At 37.0% G+C, this 23,091-nt stretch overlaps 2 protein-coding genes across 3 annotated transcripts in view; both read right to left on the bottom strand.

Moving 5' to 3' along the window:
* The window catches only part of dock11 (dedicator of cytokinesis 11), a 99,451-nt gene extending 95,547 nt beyond the window's left edge, over window positions 1–3,904 (bottom strand). For both annotated transcript variants that reach the window (XM_051899080.1, XM_051899081.1), the window contains exon 1: window positions 3,715–3,904. In XM_051899080.1, coding sequence (XP_051755040.1) covers window positions 3,715–3,816 — 102 coding nt within the window. In that variant the 5' untranslated portion in view covers window positions 3,817–3,904. The remainder of the gene's footprint in view (window positions 1–3,714) is intronic.
* A 248-nt stretch (window positions 3,905–4,152) lies between these two features.
* ntn4 (netrin 4) lies at window positions 4,153–22,179 on the bottom strand. The gene is made up of 10 exons (XM_051899083.1): window positions 21,655–22,179; window positions 19,103–19,578; window positions 18,528–18,797; window positions 11,322–11,448; window positions 10,820–11,005; window positions 9,319–9,508; window positions 8,344–8,423; window positions 8,094–8,162; window positions 7,803–7,976; window positions 4,153–4,970 (listed from the first exon to the last, which is right to left on the bottom strand). Exons 1-10 carry the CDS (start codon window positions 21,731–21,733, stop codon window positions 4,825–4,827), a joined length of 1,797 nt encoding a protein of 598 aa, XP_051755043.1. The 5' UTR covers window positions 21,734–22,179; the 3' UTR covers window positions 4,153–4,824.
* Window positions 22,180–23,091: the final 912 nt, after the last annotated feature.

Below are 23,091 nucleotides of genomic sequence, written 5' to 3'. Positions count from 1 at the left end.
TTATTTCCGTATGCAAGAACGCAACATGAAAAGTTGAAGGGCGACAAAGTGGGCGACTTAAAGCTGTACAGAATCTACGACTGGAGCACGACTACCGGATGGTTAATGTATTTTCCAGATGTGAGTCTTTGACTAAGCAGACAAAAAAGTAGAGCTCCTACCACAGCTGATATGAATTAGGCCACTGTATGTAAACACATTCACCAGCATGTGAACTGAACTGCCACAGCCTCTGTCTGAACCTCTGAGTTACAATGCGAACACAGATCTGATCTATTTTCTCTATCATTACAAGCCTTCTGAAAAGCTTATCTTGTCCTGTAAATCTCATGGAGGACCACATGCTCTGTGGGTCCGTGAGCATTTGAGGCCCACCATTTGAAAGCATCATGAAATATTTACATCCAGTGAGTCCTGTGCAGCAAACATAGCATAAAACACTGCGAGTAGTTTACACTTAGTACTATAACTTTCTGCAGCTTGGCTACAACTGCCCCATATTTACAGTCAATATGAATTGCTGTTTGCTGTAATGGGGTCTAAATATGATCAGCCTATTTTTAGTTATGAAACAAGCCATTTCAGAGGAAGAGCAAATTATGCCAATTTTTTTGTTTTGTTTTGTTTTTTTGCGTTGAAATAATATGCACCATTTCATTTACAATAAAAAAAGATAAATGTGCATTCATAAATTAAATGGGGTCAGTTTTGGCTTTAAAGTGTTAAATATCTGTCTATAGCGTGCCTCTCTGTTTGAATGGGTTTTTGGTTAAATGCCTGAAATAGATTTGTGCAGAGATGACATATTTTTGTAGGCCAAAAAATAGAAACGAGTTTGCATTTTGGCACTTCCGTTTCCATCATCCTGAAGTCAATGGGTTTTTTGAATGGGTTTTTGGTTAAATGCTTGAAATAATGTCTGTGGTGAACACATGCTCAAGATATTTTCACGTTTTATTGTATGATATAAAATACATCAGAAATACCCTCTTGTGATATTTAAAGGGTTAGTTCACCCAGAAATGAAAATTCTGTCATTAATTACTCACCCTCATGTCGTTCCAAACCCGTAAGACCTTCGTTCATCTTCGGAACACAAATTAAGATATTTTTGATAAAATCCGATGGCTCAGTGAGGCCTGCATTGAAAGCAAGTTAAATTACACTTTCAAATGCCCAGAAAGCTACTAAAGACGTATTTAAAACAGTTCATGTGACTACAGTGGTTCAACCTTAATGTTATGAAGCAATGAGAATACTTTTTGTGCGCCAAAAATACAAAATTACTTTATTCAACAATATCTAGTGATGGCCGATTTCAAAACACTGCTTCATGAAGCTTCGAAGCTTTACGAATCTTTTGTTTCGAATCAGTGGTTCGGAGCGAAACTGCCAAAGTCACATGAACTATGGAAATTTCGGAACACTTGTGACGTAACGAAGCCTTGTTTACTGAATTCACGTGACTTTGGCGCTCCGAACCACTGATTCGAAACAAAAGATTCATAAAGCTTCAAAGCTTCATGAAGCAGTGTTTTGAAATCGCCCATCACTAGATATTGTTGAATAAAGTCGTTATTTTGTTGGCACACAAAAAGTATTCTCGTTGCTTCATAACATTAAGGTTGAACCACTGTAGTCACATGAACTGTTTTAAATACGTCTTTAGTAGCTTTCTGGGCATCTGAAAGTGTTAATTATCTTGCTGTCAATGGAGGCCTCACTGAGCCATCGGATTTCATCAAATATATCTTTATTTGTGTTCTGAAGACGAACAAAGGTCTTATGGGTGTGGAACGACATGAGGGTGAGTACTTAATGAAAGAATTTTCATTTTTGAGTGAACTAACCCTTTAAAGCTTTTACTTGTCTTGTTAAAAGCGGTTGCTAACAAGTGGCTAAATGTGACTACAGAGGTTGTCGGGGACATTAAACGTCATCAACCAAAGAGATAAACTCATCTACTCATTAATCCGCTTTCACAGCCTCAGTGTGTTTATAATCACGCTCTTGCAAACTACTATAACTTGAACTTTTAATAGAAAGGTTTTAAACAAAAACTGAAAGTTCTCAGAAGCTTAGTGATGGTGACACTGAAGTTGTGCAGCTGTGGTGTAGTCAGCTTTTTACATCCACAGATTGCTCTTAGGCTTCAAATTTTATAGCAGTTTTGTTCATTTATGGAGATTATCACGATGAACAAAATGTTAAGTCACAGAGCTTATTTTTCTGCAATTATCCAAAAGTTAAAAGAAAAATCCATTTTTGGTTTTTGTCAAGACAATTAGGGTGATGCAAACTTTCAGGATGGCCAACAAAAATGTCATCCCTGCAGCACTCTATGTGCTAGTGTACTCCAAAGTGCTCAGAAAATTCACTTTTAGATAATATACACATTTAAAATGTACAATCAAACTCTTTTGGTAAAACAACGCAAAAAATCTTAATGACTCATCCTGCACTACACAGATTTTTGTCCAATCAAATTCTCTCTTGAATTACAATGTCCCGCCCCCTTATACCACCTGAAACCGAGTAACAAGTAGAAAATCATGTTCATGGCTATAAAACGATTTATAATTCCCTATTTAAAAAAAAATAAGATACAAAATAAGGAAACTTCCCATGAGAAATAAGTCAACACAAATAAAGCTGTGCTTGTTTATCAATTCCATTGGGTTTTTAAGTAAATAAATGAGCGGCAATAATAAAAGTGGTCACTTGTTTCATCTTTTGGTCGAATTTGTGCAAATGCACAAGTGTGCAAAAGAGAAGAGATGAGACAAATACTTTATTCAATGCATGCAGATGACACAGGAAGCATAGCTGAGCAGCCAGAGGGTATTCTCAAGGGAAACACAAAGGCTCTGCAATCTCCATAGAGTGCCATTTGTTTTCTGTCTCTCTGGAAACCACAATCAAACTGACAATCATGACATTATAGACCTGTACTCATACAACATAGAAAATCTCAGCCTCATGACATGTCTGGCTGAAAATATAATTTCTGAGCATGCCTCTAATGAATGCTGCAACAATCTATATCCTCCCTAAAAAAAAAAAAAACATTAATGGCACATATCTTCTGATAATTAATTTCTCAAAGGTTCAATAAAGGCACAAAGAGAGCATGGGCTTTGCTCTTGGACTGGTGCATGAACACATGCACATGTCTCTTTACACAAAGGCATAAGGATGCTCCATGTGGTTCCAGAAGGAGCTACAGAACAATGTCTTTTCCCATTAGGAAACGGTCAGGATCACCTAAATACCAAACCGTTTAGTGGAGTAGATCCCTCATTTTTTATTTAAATCAACACATAACTCAGTATATTAATGCGCAAGGCTACTACTACTGCCGTCTATGTGATGTGTAAGACAGATGTTAAAGCTGTGCTGCTATATTGCTTGAAGGCACTAGACGTTATGCCTCAGCAGTCTGGCACGTGTATCAATAATACTTTCAAACGCCGTTATAAAAAAAAAATAAAATAAAAAAAAACGAGTATAAGCAATACTTGACAGCTTATATACATATATGAGGTCAAATAATAAACTAGGACTGTTTCACAATCTAGTGAGCTGCCTACCTAGACAGCATGCTCGCGCCTGTGATGTCAAAAACGCCTCCTACATAGGTAGCTCACTACGTATTGAGACAGCCTACAGATGCACACCCCAAAGAGAGAGATGGGACGCTCTTGAGTTACTAACCACAGCAATGGACGTCCTCACCGCCTCCGACACACTTTGTCTGAGCTCCGCAGCCGTCCCAGGTTTGCTCAACCTCTTTGTGAACTTTCGTACTTCGGACATGGTTCTTTCTTTCTTTAGTTTGACTGTAATTCCATCAGCGTTCTCATTGCGGCAAACGACATCGCGGCACTCCAATCTGCGAGTCTGACAGAGGTACGGATGCGGGCGGGGGCCTCATGGACCAATTAGCTCCGCCCATCACGAGGGGTTGCCTGATATTCAGCAATCCCTGGTTTAAAAATATCTAAAGTCTCCAAAGCAATAATGTGGAAAAAAAATAAGTGTGAGCTTTAGCCATATCACTTTTGTAATAAGATTTTTTAAGATAGTCTTGGCCTACCTTTTCTTTAAGCAGAAAATCATCATGTTGCATACATGAATACGCGTTTTTGTGAATATGAGTCAACATACTCATTAATATGATCATAGACTGACACCTTGTGGTCGTGGTCTGTACTAAAATGTATATATTAATGCAATAAATGTAAGAAAACTCATATCAATCACATCATAAAATAGTTTTTTAGATTTACAATTGTGAGTGAATTAAACATAGGACAATAATATTGCATATATGGCATTGTATTTTTTCTGTGTACAAAATGCATGCTATATACAGGGTTAGTTATAGAAATAAACTACATATATTATCTTATATATACACATACATACATATATATATTATACATTCTGTACAGTGCTAACATTCACCTGACAGCTAGCAAATGCATCCAAACAGCGGGTTTTAAAGCAGTGGCTCTCAACCAGGGGGCCCCAGTAGATCATAAAATGATATAAATTTAATTATATTCACATAAAAACTCAACATTTACAACATTAAACTGTAATTAAATTAAGTTTATTTTTTATTTTATTACAACAGACTACCAGGGGTAGCTTAGATGCGAGGGTCTCCAAATTTTGTCTTGGACAAAAGGGGGCCTTAAAACGGTTGAGAACCACCGTTTTGAAGAATTAGTATGATTCAGAGGGTGAAAATGATCATTATAAAATAAAGGCTAAGTTGACAAGTGGCATGGAAGACATTTTAAACATCTCTCTGTGTCTCTAGGTCTTTGAGCTACATTTGGTTTTCAGAAGCTGATGGACTTTTCGGCTCAAGCTGGGTCTCCACGGCTTCACTATACTCTTCATGTTAACCATGAGACGGCCTTTTCTCACATCCTCATGTCCAACTACAAGATATTCCATCCCTAAAGCAAGAGGAAAAACAGTCTTAGCAGTTTACAAAATTATCATTATCATATTAGCCCAATTTCACTAAACATATAAAAACATAGGCAGTGTTAAAAATTAATAATACTAAATAATACCAAATTAAAGTATTTATTAATATTTGAACTAGCTTTTATTCTTATATTTATTTATGATTATGTTTGCAGGAATAGATTAATTTATGATTGTTTAGTCTGGTTTTAGAAGGTCTTATTCAAAAGACACTTGTTTTGTTGATATTTGACAGATTTTATTAGGAAAGAGATTGATGGAGGAAATTTGTGTGGAATGGTCCTGCTGGATCTTCAAAAAGCTTTTGATACAGCGAACCATTCAATATTATTGGATAAAGTATGTGCTGTGGGTTTTTCAAATACAGTTAAATCATGGTTGGCCTTGTATTTATCAGGGAGAGAACAAAGGGCAAAAGTTGAAGGGATACTTCTGAGATTAAAACTGTAATATTATATTATATATATATATATATATATATATATATATATATATATATATATATATATATATATATATATATATATATATAAACTGAGTTCCACAGGGTATTGTACTTGGCCCTTTTGTTTTTATTATATATAAATGATATCCAAGCTGTGTGTGATTGTAATATGTTTTTATACACTGATGATGTTTCTGAGAAGGAGACTAATAGAATTCAAGAAAAGTTAGGTGAGGAGCTTGTTAAGGTGAAGGAGTGGCTGTCTGAAAATAAGCTTTTATTACATGTAGATAAAACAGAATCTATTCTTTTTGGGTCTAAATTTCATTTATGCGAGGTAGATGACTTGGCAGTCAAAGTTGAAGGATATGTACTAGCTAAAAGAACTTCAGCAGCCTGGTTGGTTACTAATTGAAAGAAGATTAGTATTCCAGAAATTAAAAATGGTATATAAAATTACTAATAATAGAGCTCCAGTATATTGTAACTCATGTGAGACATAGGCACTTTTATCAGACAAAGTATTATGGATCTTAATCTATGTAGGTTTAAGACTTTGTATGGTCAAAGGTCGTTTAAATATTCAGGTGCAAAGGAGTAGAATAAATTACCTTTGGATATCATGGTACTAACAGATTGTGATGGTTTCAGTATAAGAGTGAAGAGACTGTTTTAAGATAGGATGTCTTAAAATGTATATGGATTTATGTTAGTGGATATTTGTTTGTGATTAGGGTGGAGATGTAAGCCAAATGAACCGTAGTCACTAATACAAGGTTTTTAAATCAAGGACCACAACAGAAATAAGTTATTGTGTTATCCTTGACAAGAAAGTTGTAACTGTGTATTGCTACTTTTGTGTCAAATAAACTCAAAGTTATATTTTCAATTTTCACTTAATTTGAGTAATTTTATGTTTTTGTCATTTTTATTAGTTTATTTTTTTAATTTCTATTTAGCTTTATTTTTATTTAAGTTTTTATGTCATTTTAGTACTTCAGCTTAAAACTTTTCAGTTTTTTAAGTTTTTCCATTAAAATTAATATTTTATTTCAATTGCTGTTAACAATAACAAGACTTAAGATAAGATTATGCCATCCTAACTAACAATAACACGGTCAAATTAAAATAAATGCATTTATTATCACCATTGTGTAAATGTAAATTATAAAAATCTTAATTTTTCACGATCTTTGCCAAGTACAATTTTATTTAAAAAAAAAAAAAAAAAAAAAAAAAAGCATAAGAGTAAAATAAGTGTATAAAAATTTGTTGAATAGTCACTGAATAAGTTGCTGAATAAGTTTGGTGAATAAGTTACACATTCAGAAATATTAGAAAAATAATGCAGCAAAACTACTATTATCCAGGGTGACAGGGAAGGGACACGTTTGGTTCACTTAGTTTAACTCATGGGAATGTGATAATATGTCGTGGCCACGAGGTCATAACATCCTTGTCGTGGCTACACGATGTGAAATCGTGGCCTCGAGATCCAATGTTGAGGGAATGACATCTGTTTCTCGTTTAATGCGTAAACAAACCCGCATGACCATAGCAACCTGGGATTATCAGAAATGAATATTAATAAATTAATATTTTATTTTGAATTAAGACTCGATCAGTGAAATTTAAATGGCTGTGGGATGGGATGGATAAAAATGTTTTCTTGTAGGCCTACATTATTTTATGTTCTTACATATTCTTTTAACATTTATTGATAATAACAATGCTGTCGAAGGCTGTCTATAGGCAACATCATGCACAATATAATATAATATAACGGTAGGCCTATACTATAGGTTAATATAATAATTTCTTAATTCTGCACTTTTGTGTCATTCTTAATTCAAAATAAAATATTAATTTAGTGCGTAAACAAACACGGGTTTGTTAAATGAGAAACAGATGTCATTTTCTCAACATAGGATCTCGAGGCCGAGACTTCGCATCGCGTAGACACCTCGGCAAACTGACCTCGTGGCCACCACATATTACCACGTTCCCACGAGTTAACCGAACCGAACATGTCACGTCCCGGTCACTGTAGTTATCAGATTGTGTCTGATACGGCGTTATATTAAATAACTATGCTTCCACTGAATCTGCGGTCACAGAATTCAGCAGAAAGCACTGCAGATTTCTACAGAATTAACACTTAATTTACACTGCATTTGATTTGACGATAACTCTGGTTAAATACTGTTCTCCGAGGCTCATTTAACACATTTGATCATATTTTAATCCATTCCACAGACCTCCACAGATGTGGAGGCAAATCTGCAGACTCCATATGTGCTTGCGTATTTTCCCCATCATAACAAACCTTGAATCCATGCTCATGTTTGCTAACCTGGAAAAAGTACAGGGCAGGTGCAGCCTCGTGACATCCAAGACTCGGGATAAAGAATTCGATTTCCACGAGAGAGCCTGAGGCGCGAGATATCCCACAACACCTTGAGAACCTTAACATCCACCTCTGCATGAGATCCCTTATCATGAGCACTGAGCACTTTCACCTTCACTGCTACAAACACACAATCACACAAGCAAACACACATTATATAAAGTGAACATAACACTGAGGTGAAGTGAGTGCACAGCAAGCGTGCTCTGGTCCAGGATTGTTTTATATGCTGCTTACCATAGGCATATTTTACGTTGCAGAATACTTTGCTGTTTCCAAGAGCTTGCTGTTTGCATAAACATTTGTCTGTCAAGAAAAGAAATACCCAGCAATTAAAGTATTGGCTGTCAGTTTCTTTCTGTTCCTATGACAACTTAAAAACAGGCATGACTTTACAACAGCACATGCCTTTAACTCGGACGAGACAATAAACTTTTCATAAAAACAAGACAGTGCTGTTATCAGCTCCAAGATTTCCATTTAATACCTGGATGACTAAGGGCGGAGAAAAGCTCTTCTGTTCGAAAAAGATGATTTTCTGCCGTGATGTTGTGAGCTGATTCAGACCTAGACAAGAATCACACACACAAACAAACACACAAAAAGCAAACACATGCATGATTATATATCTATGTAACTATATATTTCTATATATGAAATTTATAGTATAATATGTAAATTATATTATATAAATAAATATCAAATTAAATATAAAACACAAACTCCATCCTAAGTGTATATGAACACAATTGGAGATATTTTAATAAATATCCTGACGCATCCAAGCTTTATAATGGCAGTGAACAGGGATCAATGAGTATGAGCTGAAGAAAATGCCTCCATCCACATCCATCCATCATAAAGGTGTACTCCACACGGCTCCGGGGGTTAATAAAGTCCTTCTGAAGTGAAACAATGCATTTGTGTAAAAAAAATATCCATATTTAACAAGTTATGAAGTAAAATATCTAGCTTCCGCCAGACCGCCTTCCGTATTCAAGTTACGAAGAAAGTGTAAACTGGCTTCGCGTCAAGTTGAACAGGGAAGGCGTAGGACGTAGCGCAAGCTTTTTAAACTTGAAGAGTTTTACACTTTCTTCGTACGTTGAATATGGAAGGTGGTCTGGTGGAACTTAGATATTTTACTTCATAACTTGATCATTTTTTTTACACAAATGCTTCGCTTCGCTTCAGAAGGACCCCCCTGGAGCTGTGTGGAGTATGTTTATGATGGATGGATGTGGATGGAAGCACTTTCTTCAGCTCATACTCGTGACCCCTGTTCACTGCCATTATAAAGCTCGGATGAGTCAGGATATTTATTAAAATATCTCCGATTGTGTCCATCAGAAAGAAGAAAGTCATATACACCTAGGATGGGTTGAGGGTGAGTAAAGCTTGGGCTAATTTTCATTTGAAAGTGAACTAATCCTTTAAGGTAATCAAAACTGTTCATATTCACCTAAACATACAGTCTCCTGTGTACGGGTCACAATCACCAGCACACTGGCAGGGCTTGCAACCATATTCATCAAAACCCCAATATCCCAGCATGCACTGGTCGCAGCGTGGTCCAGCCACCCCTGGCTTACAGACGCAGTCTCCATTCTCAGGGTTGCAATATGTGGAACCAACATGGTAACACATGCAAGCTGTAATTCAGAAAGAAAGACAGTTACACAAAATACACACATCAGACTGCAAAATACATGCATATTATTAGTTGTGTTTCCTGAGGCTCTAAACTAATTTAATAATATGCTTTGCTCTAAGAAATGAGTTTCTCAATGACTCACACCATAAGAACGAACACATAGAGCTATACAGACCAGACTGACGCTTAGCATGCGTAGTTAATTATTATGAGACTGGTGTCATCTGATGATTAATCTGTCTGCCTCCACATACACAATATGCACACACGGCAGAGATCCCATCAATGTTCTTGTTATTCTACATGTCTCAACTTGTCCTAAGAGCCATTAGCATTCCGAGCAGGAACAACATTCAATACCAAACATCCCCTCAATGTGTGCATGCGTGTGTGTTCTACAATATTGGACATGTTCGCTGATCTGACGAGTTCTTGAATTTTGACATCATCTAGGCCACGTAAACAGGTACTCAAACACTCACTCACATTTTCATGCACATGCTGAAGAAAGACGGAGATCAGGAAAGGAAGTGTACAGCGGGGAAATCACAGATACTCCACATTCCATTTTAAGCAGCTTTTCAAAATCTGAGATTAATGGCTTTCATCTTTGTCCAAGACACAAATACACACACACACACACACACACACACACACATACATTCACACATACATTTACACACTAACAAAAATTATTACTAATTATAAGGAACTTTGCATCCAATGTTTATAGAAGTATTCCCCAATTGGATAGCCGTTTTGTTATAGTTTAAATATTGTGTTTAAGTAAGGGATAATCCATGGCTAGCTGTGCATTAAATTATTTTAATGCACGACATGGAGGCAAAGAACCACTCATTTAAATAGTTTAAAGCACAGCTAGACGTGGATTATCCCGCTTATACCATAGTCATTTACCAGCATTGACAAGTTAAAGCTGTTATTGATGTTTGCAGCACAATATTTGACTGGAAGAGTAAAAATGACTTATTTTTCGTCAATTACGACTAGTTAGATCTAGCATTCTGTTCGCTTTAAAGGTACACTATGTAACTTTTGGTCCTCTAGCAGTTAAAAAACTAAACTGCATGCATTTTGTGGAAGAACATTGTTTTGGTTGTGCTTCAGCTTGATGAATATGGTTCTTTCTCATAACTTTCTCATAACATACACACCTTCCATCCAGTCAGAATTAAGTATTCAGTCTGACCGTAGTATAAAAATATATAAACGTGCCAATGTTGAGCGATTAATGTGTGAACATGGATTTGAATGCGCGTTTACACAATGATACATGATTGCGTCTTACGTCTGCAGGAATCCGGGGCAGTGAAGGGTCTCTCGGGGCCTCTGTAGAAGCCGCTCTGACAGTGTTGGCAGTGGCGGCCGCTGGTGTTGTGAAGGCAGTCACACACACCGCCACTTCGCTGACCCGAGCGTAGCCATACAGTTTCGTCAAAGTGACAGCTCTCTGCGTGGCCGTTACATTTACACTCTACACAATGACACAGGCATACACAAATATTGGGTTATTATGCATTTTCATAGACCAGGGTTGCCAGATTTCCTGAAGATTTGGGCTACTTTTGAACTGCTGTGGTTGACTTTTTATTTTGTTGTAGGAAATACTGGACTAAATAGATGTTAAACGGATAGTTCACCCAAAAATGAAAATTGTGTCATCATTTACTCAACCAGATCTCGACCCCCATTGACTACCATAGTATTTATTTTTCCTACTATGTTAGTACACCGCGTTCCAAATTATTATGCATGTTACTGCTTAGTTTTATATTTAAACTGAAACTTACTAGCACACTGATGAGCTTCCCCGGTTAAACCGTTAGCTGGTTGCCATGGTTGGTCATTGTAAAGGCGATCACAGCGTTCACAGTGATCCCCAGTCGTGTGATGCCGACATAGACATTTACCGTGCACCTGTGGTAGAGGCCAGAAAAACACAATTCACAATACAATGACATATTGTTACACATTCACCTCAGAGGACCTCCGTCCAAACACTTGTTAAAAATCTTTCAAACAGAAATTTACTAAGCCGATCGTCAACATGTTCCAGCGTCCACGGTGTTCATTCTGGTGCCAAATATTTTATGATACCACATACTTTGCCAAACTATAAACCAAATGGGATAGGCCAACAACCAAGACTTTTTGTTCTTACCAGAACCTACGCTTAGCTTATGTTTGCTACATTAGATTCACTGGGCTTTTTCCAATTGACATTTCATTGCCAAAACTGATTATTAGATTCACTAGGTACACTACCATTCAAAGGTTTACTTTAAGTAAAATGAATACTTTTATTCAGCAAGGATGCATTAAATTGATCAAACTGTCATGTTTGATCAATTTAATGCATCCTTGCTACAAACCCGATTCCAAAAAAGTTGGGACACTGTACAAATTGTGAATAAAAAAGGAATGCAATAATTTACAAATTTCATAAACTTATATTTTATTCACAATAGAATATAGATAACATATCAAATGTTGAAAGTGAGACATTTTGAAATGTCATGCCAAATATTGGCTCATTTTGGATTTCATGAGAGCTACACATTCCAAAAAAGTTGGGACAGGTAGCAATAAGAGGCCGGAAAAGTTAAATGTACATATAAGGAACAGCTGGAGGACCAATTTGCAACTTATTAGGTCAATTGGCAACATGATTGGGTATAAAAAGAGCCTCTCAGAGTGGCAGTGTCTCTCAGAAGTCAAGATGGGCAGCGGATCACCAATTCCCCCAATGCTGCAGCGAAAAATAGTGGAGCAATATCAGAAAGGAGTTTCTCAGAGAAAAATTGCAAAGGGTTTGAAGTTATCATCATCATCTACAGTGCATATTATCATCCAAAGATTCAGAGAATCTGGAACAATCTCTGTACGTAAAGGTCAAGGCCGGAAAACCATACTAGATGCCCATGATCTTTGGGCCCTTAGACGGCACTGCATCACATACAGGAATGCTACTGTAATGGAAATCACAACATGGGCTCAGGAATACTTCCAGAAAACATTGTCAGTGAACACAATCCACTGTGCCATTCGCCGTTGCCGGCTAAAACTCTATAGGTCAAAAAAGAAGCCATATCTAAACATGATCCAGAAGCGCAGGCGTTTTCTCTGGGCCAAGGCTCATTTAAAATGGACTGTGGCAAAGTGGAAAACTGTTCTGTGGTCAGACGAATCAAAATTTGAAGTTCTTTTTGGAAAACTGGGATGCCATGTCATCCGGACTAAAGAGGACAAGGACAACCCAAGTTGTTGTCAGCGCTCAGTTCAGAAGCCTGCATCTCTGATGGTATGGGGTTGCATGAGTGCGTGTGGCATGGGCAGCTTACACATCTGGAAAGGCACCATCAATGCTGAAAGGTATATCCAAGTTCTAGAACAACATATCTCATCCAGACGTCGTCTCTTTCAGGGAAGACCTTGCATTTTCCAACATGACAATGCCAGACCACATTCTGCATCAATTACAACATCATGGCTGCGTAGAAGAAGGATCCGGGTACTGAAATGGCCAGCCTGCAGTCCAGATCTTTCACCCATAGAAAACATTTGGCGCATCATAAAGAGGAAGATGTGACAAAGAGTTGAGCAACTAGAAGCCTGTATTAGACAAGAATGGGACAACATTCCAATTCCTAAACTTGAGCAACTTGGCTCCTCAGTCCCCAGACTATTATAAAAAGAAGAGGGGATGCCACACAGTGGTAATAATAGCCTTGTCCCAACTTTTTTGAGATGTGTTGATGCCATGAAATTTAAAATCAACTTATTTTTCCCTTAAAATGATACATTTTCTCAGTTTAAACATTTGATATGTCATCTATGTTGTATTCTGAATAAAATATTGAAATTTGAAACTTCCACATCATTGCATTCCTTTTTTTATTCACAATTTGTACAGTGTCCCAACTTTTTTGGAATCGGGTTTGTAAATAAAAGTATTAATTTTACTTAAAGTAAACTTTTGAATGGTAGTAAAGGCTTTTACACTGTTACAAAAGTTAAAAAAAAATTACAATTTTACAAATGTACTTTTGAACTTTCTATTCATCAAAAGACTCCTAAAAAATGTATCATGGTTTCCACAAAATTATAAAGCAGTAAAAACTGTTTTCAACATTGATAATAATAAGAAATGTTTCTATAGCAGCAAATCAGCATATTAGAATGATTTCTGAAGGATCATGTGACACTGAAGACTGGAGTAATGATGCTGAAAATTCAGCTTTGCATCACAGGAATAAATTACATTTTAAAATATATTTGAATAGAAAACAGTTATTTTAAATTGTAATAATATTTCACAATATTACTGTTATTAAAACAGTAATATTGTGAAATATTACAATTTAATAGTATTTTGATCAACTAAATGCAGCCTTGGTGAGCATAAGAGACTTCAAAAACATTTTAAAAATTTGAACAGAAGTGTAATTGATAACATTTTTACTTTTTTGGTTTAGGGATTTGGAATATGTAAATGATAACTCTTAATAACTCTAAATATTTAACCTTTTTAATGGATTTGTGCAACAGACATGAATGTTACATCAAACCATGTATCTTGTTGTGGGGAGTTGTGCTATTTCTTTTCTAAGCCTGCACAATTTTGCCTGGGAGATGATAAAATGAAAAAAAAAAAAAAAAAATCTACCCATAATCAATTTTCACTTGCTGCAGATCCTCATTCTCTCCTACATCCCTTTTAAATTAGTTATGTGCTCAACATCTCTCACTCAACAGTCCTGTATAAAAACATCCTCCTCGTCTGCAACGTCCCTGATGACCTAATGATTCTCCTCAATATCCCAGACTCAGCCATCCATCGAGATGTCCTCTCCTCCGTGAGTTTTGAATGAAAGCACAGATAAATATTATCGGTCACTCACATGAGGAATGAAAATAGAGCAGTGAAAACAAACAAGCGAGAGAAGAATTTTGAAAATACTTCAGAAGAAAAAAAAAAAAAAAAAAAGGAGGACAAATTAGCGAACTGGCAGTGCTCCATCTAGTTGGCATCTGAAACACTTTCACATGTTTATCATCATAATATGGGAGGAAACGCACTCAGACGCACACACTCTCCCTGCTAACCAAAACATTCCTGCAGGGGCACACAAGGGTTGCGTGTGAGCACGTGTTCCTATTATGAGTGTGGATGGACAAAGCATGTCAATGCGACCGTGTTTGTCTGCATGTCTGGGTGGGTAGCGTGTATGTCTGTATGTGCATGCTTGTCGATTGGCACGGGGTGTGTGTTTTGTCTGGGCTGCTAGATCAAACGGTCTGACCTTTGATAAGAGAGCAACGAGCTGATGTGTGTGTGTTTGAGCGAGTGAGACTAATTGCTGTTATTGTCTGATCACAGCATGCAAACAACTCAATTAGGAAAAGGGGTGAGCAACGCAGCCACTCGTTTTCGTCTCAGCACTTATCGGTATTCCTCTCTCCGTTGTTTTCCTGTCTGATTTTGTCTTTTTACCCTTCAGTTGCTATCAGAGTTTTATCTCTCCACAGAGATAGAGCCAAATGAACAGCAAGCACACTGCTTATATAATCTAAAACAAAGACAGTGAGAGTGAGAGGGGGAAAGAGAACGAACGGGTGAAAGACGGGGAACTGTTTATGTAATCACACGGGAAACATGTTCTCTGAGAATGTGGACAACCATAAACAATGCAAAGTTGTTTGCCATTTTTGGTTTACATTGCCACTGTTGAAAATTCTGTCATGATTTACATCATTCATGCGGTTTCAATCTCTATGATTTTCTGTCTTCTATGGAACATGAAAAATTTACATATTTTGAAGAAGGTTTCAACTGTTTTTGCCCACACAATCAAAGCCAATTGGGTCCAAAACTGTGTTAATTAAAATAAAGCAGAAATAAAACAATTGAACTTAAATAACGTCAATGAAAACTACAAATATTTTCTTGGCAATTAACTGAAAATTTTAAAGTACTTGTTGAAATTTTAAAGTACTAAAATATGGAGCCCCACACATGACATGCGGAGGAAAAAAAAAAAAATGTATATCATGACCACGAATTAACAATTTGTTCCCACAACTTAATACGACAGAATATTTTACTACCTTGTGCTGCACATTACATATTACCTTGTTTTAAGTAAATCTTGTGCACAATATAATAATTAATTCCCTCGATTTACTAAATCATGGCCACGTTGTAATAACTCGTTCCCTTGTTTTAGTTAAATCAAAACGAGGGAACGAAAAGGCTTTATACAGAACGTTACATGAACAAATAGGAAAACATCCGCTGTCGGACAAAGTGTTAACGGCAGTACAAACTGACAGTGATATCTATGGACTTTTAAGGTAATCAGCTAACCTAACTAGTTCTTTTTATTGCTGCCATTTAATTTGATTTAAATATCTAAATGTTAGTGAGAAGACGAAAAATAAACTTTTAGATATCAATCTGCATATGCGATAAACATTGGTAATGCTCATCTTTACTTGCTTCTTTGAAGGAGTAAAATTGAGAATCTTGAGTAAAACAGCTATATATTTAACAAAGCACGTACAAATGTGACCTGTTTTACAGACTAATGAAGTTTGTTGGGCATAACCTCCATTAGTTTATAAGGCCACAACCATATGATCATTCATCCAGCCACCAGAGGGAGCCCTCTCCCAAATATTAACATCACTGCATTCCCTCTACAGGGACTTCCTGTTTGTAGGTTTATAAGCCATGTGGGCCCTGGCTGCGTTCCACTCCAGTTTTAGACAAGCACTTGCGAACTTCCCCTCGGGGGAATCCCTGCCGCCATTTTTAAGTGCGTTCCACTTCGTGAAGTGGACGAGGGAAGTTTATATGCACAGACCCTAATCCCCTCGATTTTGACCGAGGGAGCGAGTCTACTCTGATGTACACTTCAAGCTGCTCTATATCCCACAATTCAACTTGATTGTGATGTCACTGCAGATCGCGCTTAACTGAAGTGTATGATATTATTTTTAGAATTAAATTGCATAAGTCTATAATATATTAATTATGTTGAGATTCAATCGCATAATACTTGTAGCTACCTTATGTTCATAGTCAAAGTTTATACTATTGAGATTCTTTCATTTGTGTAATTTTATTTTTCTCCAACATACATATTAGCATATAGAATGGTGCATTAAACAAATTCAAAAGTAAAAAAATGGGTTTAAATAATAAATCAGCTCCAAAAGTGATCAAGAGCTTAGTGCGTTTCATTTAAACCTTATACACAAGTTCCGCCAGTAGTGGGCACTCATGCAACGTAAGCAATGACACACATCCAAGTCCACGAGACGGAGGGAAGTTAGCGAGTAAAGGGCATAAAAATTTGGAGTGGAACGCAGCCCTAGTTTCAAATGGCACCCTAAACACTCGCAGTCTTCCTACGAGTCCGCACTTCCGTGACGTAATGTCGCTTTGACTGTCAGGAAGATGTCTGCTGCGGAGATCGCACCAGTGCGGTCAGCAAAAGTGCGCATCGAGGGCACATATGAACCGCAAAGAGGGCGCTTTAGAAGCTCTGGTTCACATTGAAACCTGAGACTCACGCTCAGGACTTCACATGCACATTGACTTTTTTTTAGTTAGGTGGATGAGTCAAGTTCTGTGAAAGTGACATGTGAAGGCCAAGTATGGTGACCCATACTAGGAATTTGTCCTATGCATTTAACCCATCCAAGTTAGTGCTCACACATTAGGAGTAGTGAGTAGTGAACACACACACACACCCAGAGCAGTGGGCAGCCATTTTTGCTGTGGCGCCCAGGGAGCGACTGGGGGTTAGGTGCCTTGCTCAAGGACACCTTGGTCATTTCCAGCCAGTATTGAGAATCGAACCCGGGTTATCAGTCTGACTCTCTAACCATTAGGCCACGACTACCACCATTGGCTGGTCTAGTCTGAAAAATAAGCCTTTTTAACACTATTTGATCATAAGAAACAACATTTATGGGACAGTTCATTTCAGATTTTGTTACCGATTTGAATTGTAAGTTCTGAAAGCAGTTTTTGAGATTTCAGGATTTCCCCACTCAACTGGGTCATATGTGCCCGAAATAGCTGCCCAAATATGGCTGCAGAAGGAACAGACTTTCCTTGAAAGAGACTTTGACTATGCCCGTTGCGAAGTATTGCCAGTTCACCTGCCTTACCGAGCGTTTCTCCTCTGTGCCATTGTCTTGCCTCATGTTATGATCTTCAGCCTATTTATTGGATTTACATTTTTGGATTACTGTTTCTGCCTTGATCGCCTGTTGGAACGTTTACCTGTTATTCGACCACTGCCTGCCTTGCAAACCACATTTGTGCCTGTTGTTTTGGATTTTTTCATTAAACTTATGCAAAATGGATTCTAACCTGACTTTGAGTCTGGGTTCATTATAGTTCAAAGTGGCCACGAGTTATTAAAATGAGGGGAAAAAAATTAGTAAGTCGAGGGAATGAATTCTTAATTCTATGCCACGATTTAACTAAAACGAGAGAAAGAATTCTTTTTTTCTGCTGGGGTCCATACTAAAATATACTACAAAACTAAACAAAAATAAATCTGATTAGAAATATTAAAAAATACTAATAAAAATAGCAAAAACAATTTAAATGAAAATATAAAAATAAAAACTAATTTTAAATATTAATATATACAATATATGAATAGTATAAAAAAAAAAAAAAAATACTAAACCACTGGTCCAAAACAACACTGGATCCCATTGACTTCCATTGTATAAATATAAAAACACAGATGTTTTTCACAGAAAATGTTTCACAGAAAAAAAGACATTTAAAAGGGTTTGATACTACATGTAGATGATGTCAGAGTTTATATTTTTGGGTGAATGATCTCTAAGTTTTAATTATTTGTTTCTGTCAAAACTAACACTCAGGCCTTTGTCATTCCACATTGTGTTAGCATACAGTATGTACATACCTAAAAAATAATGACTCTGTATTACAACTATACACTTACCATGTGTTTGCTAGGAGGGTGTGTGATCTGTTGGTCACCAGCAGGCACACACTGGTCTGCATGTCCATGGCACAAACAGCCTCCCTTTAAAATGAGGTCATAGATGGCATAGTGGGCAGTAGGCCCTTTGGCATCAGGAAGTTTAGGCTGGCAGGGGCAGGACTGCGGTTGAAGTAGACGCATCCGTATGTTAGTGATGCCGAGGAGGGCTCGGGCATCAATGCTGTACGGATCCATTTTGTCCCAAGGTGACAGAGCACGGTAAATGACCTGCTCACACACACACACATCTGTTTCACTATATTAGTGAGGACACTGCATAGACTTCCATTGATTTTATACTGAAAAATGTTACGTTTTGAAATTTTTAATTTTTTTTGCTCCATCGGAATGAGATGACACTTGGTAACTTTTGTCACATTAGCTATGTGAACACACACACACACACACACAAAAAATCATGGACATGATTCAGATATGTTAAAGGGTCGAGAAAAAAAAAAAAAAAGCACTCAAAAATGCATTGCACAAATGCATCTTCTCTAAAATGTGAGATTCTGTGTGCACACTCTCACCTCTCCATTGCTGCAAGGCCATGCTGTGGAGTATTTCTGAGTGCATCTGTGTCCATCCTCCAGGTCGAATACTTCACTGCAGTTGTGTGCGTACAGCATCAGAGCGCTCCATGTGTGCCCGAAGTCCTGCGAGCGCTCTATTGCCATGGCAGCAGGGCGTGGCGACCGGAATATTATAATGAGATGGGTGAAGTAAAATTCCACCTCTAAATCCAACTGTAGAGTTTCTATTGTAACCTCCTGAGCAGACTGCCACCAGGTCGGCGGGTGTTTGAAGGGCGAGTCTGTCATGGAGGCAGGTGGGTGCGCACGATGTGTTACTGAAGCATCACACACCTCACAGTGCAACACACAACTACCCATTTTGTAGTTACAATAGCGTTCTGGAGAGGTTGAGCCACACTGGGAAATCGTCTGTACAGGACGCCCGACTGCCAGGTTCCCCATGCGTGGATTACAAACCTGATTCTCACATCCTGGTACATAAACACATAAACAAATACTTAAAATACAGTACTACATTACACAAACAAATTGCCTGAATGTGAAAAATTGAATGACTAGAAGATATTCTTGCCCCAAAAAGAATTTGCAGAAAAAAAAAAAAAAAAAAAAAAGTAACTGCAAAAATGTATAGTTTTGAGATGTTTGCAGATCACTTGTTCGATAGATAAGTCAAATAATGCAATGAAATTCATACATATTAAAGTGGGCTAAAGTTTTTCATACTAGCTGAGTTTCAACAGCGTTTCAGCACTTATTAAAGCCAGATTACAAGTCAGATTTTTTACAAATCAACACAATTTGCATTTTGTGAGACTAACATTGACAGGATTGCACCCGAAAATGACCTTTATAGGCAGTGCTGGGTAGATTACTCACAAATTGTAATCAGTATTCCATATTACATGACAAAAATTGTAGTTAGTAACGTAATCCATTACATATGTAATGTCTACTTTTTGATTACTTTTAGATTACTTTTGACAAAACTAATATCACATTGATTTGAATAGGATAATCTTGTACCATATTGATATAAAAATACAAAGAAAAAGAAAATATATTCCATTCTTTATCAACAACATGAATATTATATTAATAATTAATAATAATAAACATTACATTAAGTCAGGGTTTCCCAGACTGGGGTTCGTGAAGGAACTAGAGGGGGTTTGTGAGTTTAATGAAAAGCCATTACATAATTAAATCATAAAAATGTAACATTTAAAATAAATAATTTTAAAATAAAAAGCAATCAAAATAAAACTATAATAATATATATATATATATATATATATATATATATATAAAATACAAAAAAAAAAAATATATATATATATATTTTTTTTTTTTTTTTTGTATATATATATATATATATATATATATATATATATATATATATATATATATATATATATATATATATATATATAAAAAATACAAAAAAAAAAATATATATATATATATATATATATATTTTTTTTTTTGTATATATATATATATATATTTTTTTTTTTTTTTTTTTTTTTTTTTTGTTTGTTTTTTGTTTTGTTTTTTTGTTTACCTGCATCTCATGTGACCATTAAGTGATACCAGAAAACAATGAACTTAATTTTATTATTATTATTTTAATTTTGTTAGTGGCCTAACTTATTCACTTAAAATATCAGGAGGTTCAGCTAACAAAAAAGGGAATCCCTGCATTGCATAATATGAAATGATGTAAAATTTTAATGGGTTTAAAGACAAAAGCCTTCCAAAGACAGTAATACATGGTTAAATGACTTTAGATATGCAATGCTGCAATGCTGAGAAAACATGTTTTAAAATGATTCCTGTAATTCCAGTGATCAAATGCTGTGTGGGTCTCAGTTTTCAGTGATAGTCACATGACTAGTGGCTGGTCTGTGTGTGCAATTCCACAAATGTGGAAGCACTTCTGAGCGTATATAAGCAGTAGACTTTTTAGAAAGAAAAATTTAAAAGATAAAAAAAAAATATAGTAGTGGGTAAATCAATGAATTAGGAATGATTTACTGCCATTGTAGAAATAATCATGTAATCAATAAAAAAAAGTAACTGTAGTCTGATTATGAGCATTTTAAAATGTAATATAATCTAATTGCAGTACTTAATTTTTGGAATCTGATTACGTAATCCTGATTACATGTAATCAGTTACTACCCAGCTCTGTTTATAGGCTATATTTAGCAGGCGTGTTAAAGTCATTGTGTAATTCCCACACTGACAAACATATAAACATTTTTTTATTAATGCAATTAAAATTTATTACACTGACAAATTAAACGCACTTTTAACGTGCTTTAATATTCTACAACTGCAGAATCAATCTGAATGCATTTTGGCTGGATTCAGCAACATCTTTCTGGGTGTGCATGCACATGCAAAATTTGGTTTTGTTTTGCATATTCAAATCATCCCCATCTCTCCATATCAATCAGTTCGTCTGACACCATGAGTCTCTGTTTGGTTGACAACCAGCCAACTTGTTTTGATAGCACGTGCGGGTGAATAGTTTAAACACTGACCTGAACACGCAGGGTGAGGAACGCTCATCACGAGCGCTGCGAATAACATACATCTCCCTGGCAGCTCCATATTGGTCATTAATCCAGGGGTGAAACAATCCACAAATTACACGTATCAAACCCCTCGAGGGTTTTAATCCACAATACGCACAGGAACCTGATTCCGCTCCAGAGCCTTTCAGATTGCATGTAGGAGCACGACTTCACTGGCGTGGGTTGGCCAGGTGCGCAAACGCTGAGCTGAGGTGATATGCCCCCATAACAAACAGAAACTATTCACCTGAAAAAGGACAAAAATCTCTCGCGACAGCGCCATTAGTGGGTAACCATAAATAAGCGTCTATCTGAGTCACTTCTGTCCCCGGTGACAGCTGTCCGCTCGCGCTGTTCGTGTAAAAGTGAGTTATGCGTGTGTTTTGCTCTGAGCGCGACTCGTGGGGCTGCGCGTGCAGCTCTGTAACACCTGAGCTGGAATCTGGAGCCCCTGTGAGTGACAGGACCTTTGAAGAACAGAGGCCACGCCCCTTCACCCAGCATTTTTCTCGATTTAATAGAGCATTCCTGGCATGAGTCATCTGAGTCATTCAACGTCAGATCTTGCAGGATGTGCTCTCGCTTTCCACCTCTCTCACTTTGCCCAGCTATCTAAATACACTTTCTTTTGAATTATTAATAAGGCTAATCTATACTAATTTAATACATTTAGTCTCTCCTTAACCCTAAAACACACGTGCTGTTTTTTTTTTTTGTTTTTTTTTTGCATATGAATTTCTCAATTAAGGTATCTTTGGTCATATAAAATAATTGTTTTCACGTTTAATTTTGTTTTAGATTATTTTATATTAAAAGGAGGTTTGTTGTACTGCCCCATATAATAGTTTATGTAGGTCAAAATGACCGTGAAAATGACAAATGTCCACCTCTTATTAGGGGTTCAAGCATGTAGCACTGAAACCCTATTGTAATTTGTAAAATTTCCAAGGATCAGCATTCTCCCCTAAAAGTGATCGGGCATACCAAACCAAGTCTTAAGGCCAGAACACACCAAGCCGACGGTCGGCCGTCGGGCAGTTTTTGTTCGTCGGCCGACTAAGTTTTCTCAGTGTGTTCTGCACCGTCGGCTGAAGTTGGTCCTCGTCGGCTTTTTTCCGGCCGATTCGAAATGTTGAATCGGCGTCAGGTCCGTCGGGCCATCTGATCATTCTGATTGGCTGTTCAGCTACTGCCACCTGCTGGTACGGAAAGGCATTACATCCTGCGCAGGCGCAGAACGGACGTGCTACTTGGCCGTCGGGTGTCGATCGTGGGTTTGGTGTGTCAGGGCAACTTTGGACACAGACACTGCCCACGTGAGCCCCGCAGTTTACTTTCGTCACCACTAGTTCGTCGGCGTCGGCTTGGTGTGTTCCGGCCTTTAGAGACTTGAAACTTTGAGGG

Source organism: Ctenopharyngodon idella, chromosome 7 (genome assembly GCF_019924925.1).
Source record: "Ctenopharyngodon idella isolate HZGC_01 chromosome 7, HZGC01, whole genome shotgun sequence".
NCBI classification, from domain to species: Eukaryota; Metazoa; Chordata; class Actinopteri; order Cypriniformes; family Xenocyprididae; genus Ctenopharyngodon; species Ctenopharyngodon idella.
This window is presented reverse-complemented; position numbering and strand designations above follow the sequence as displayed.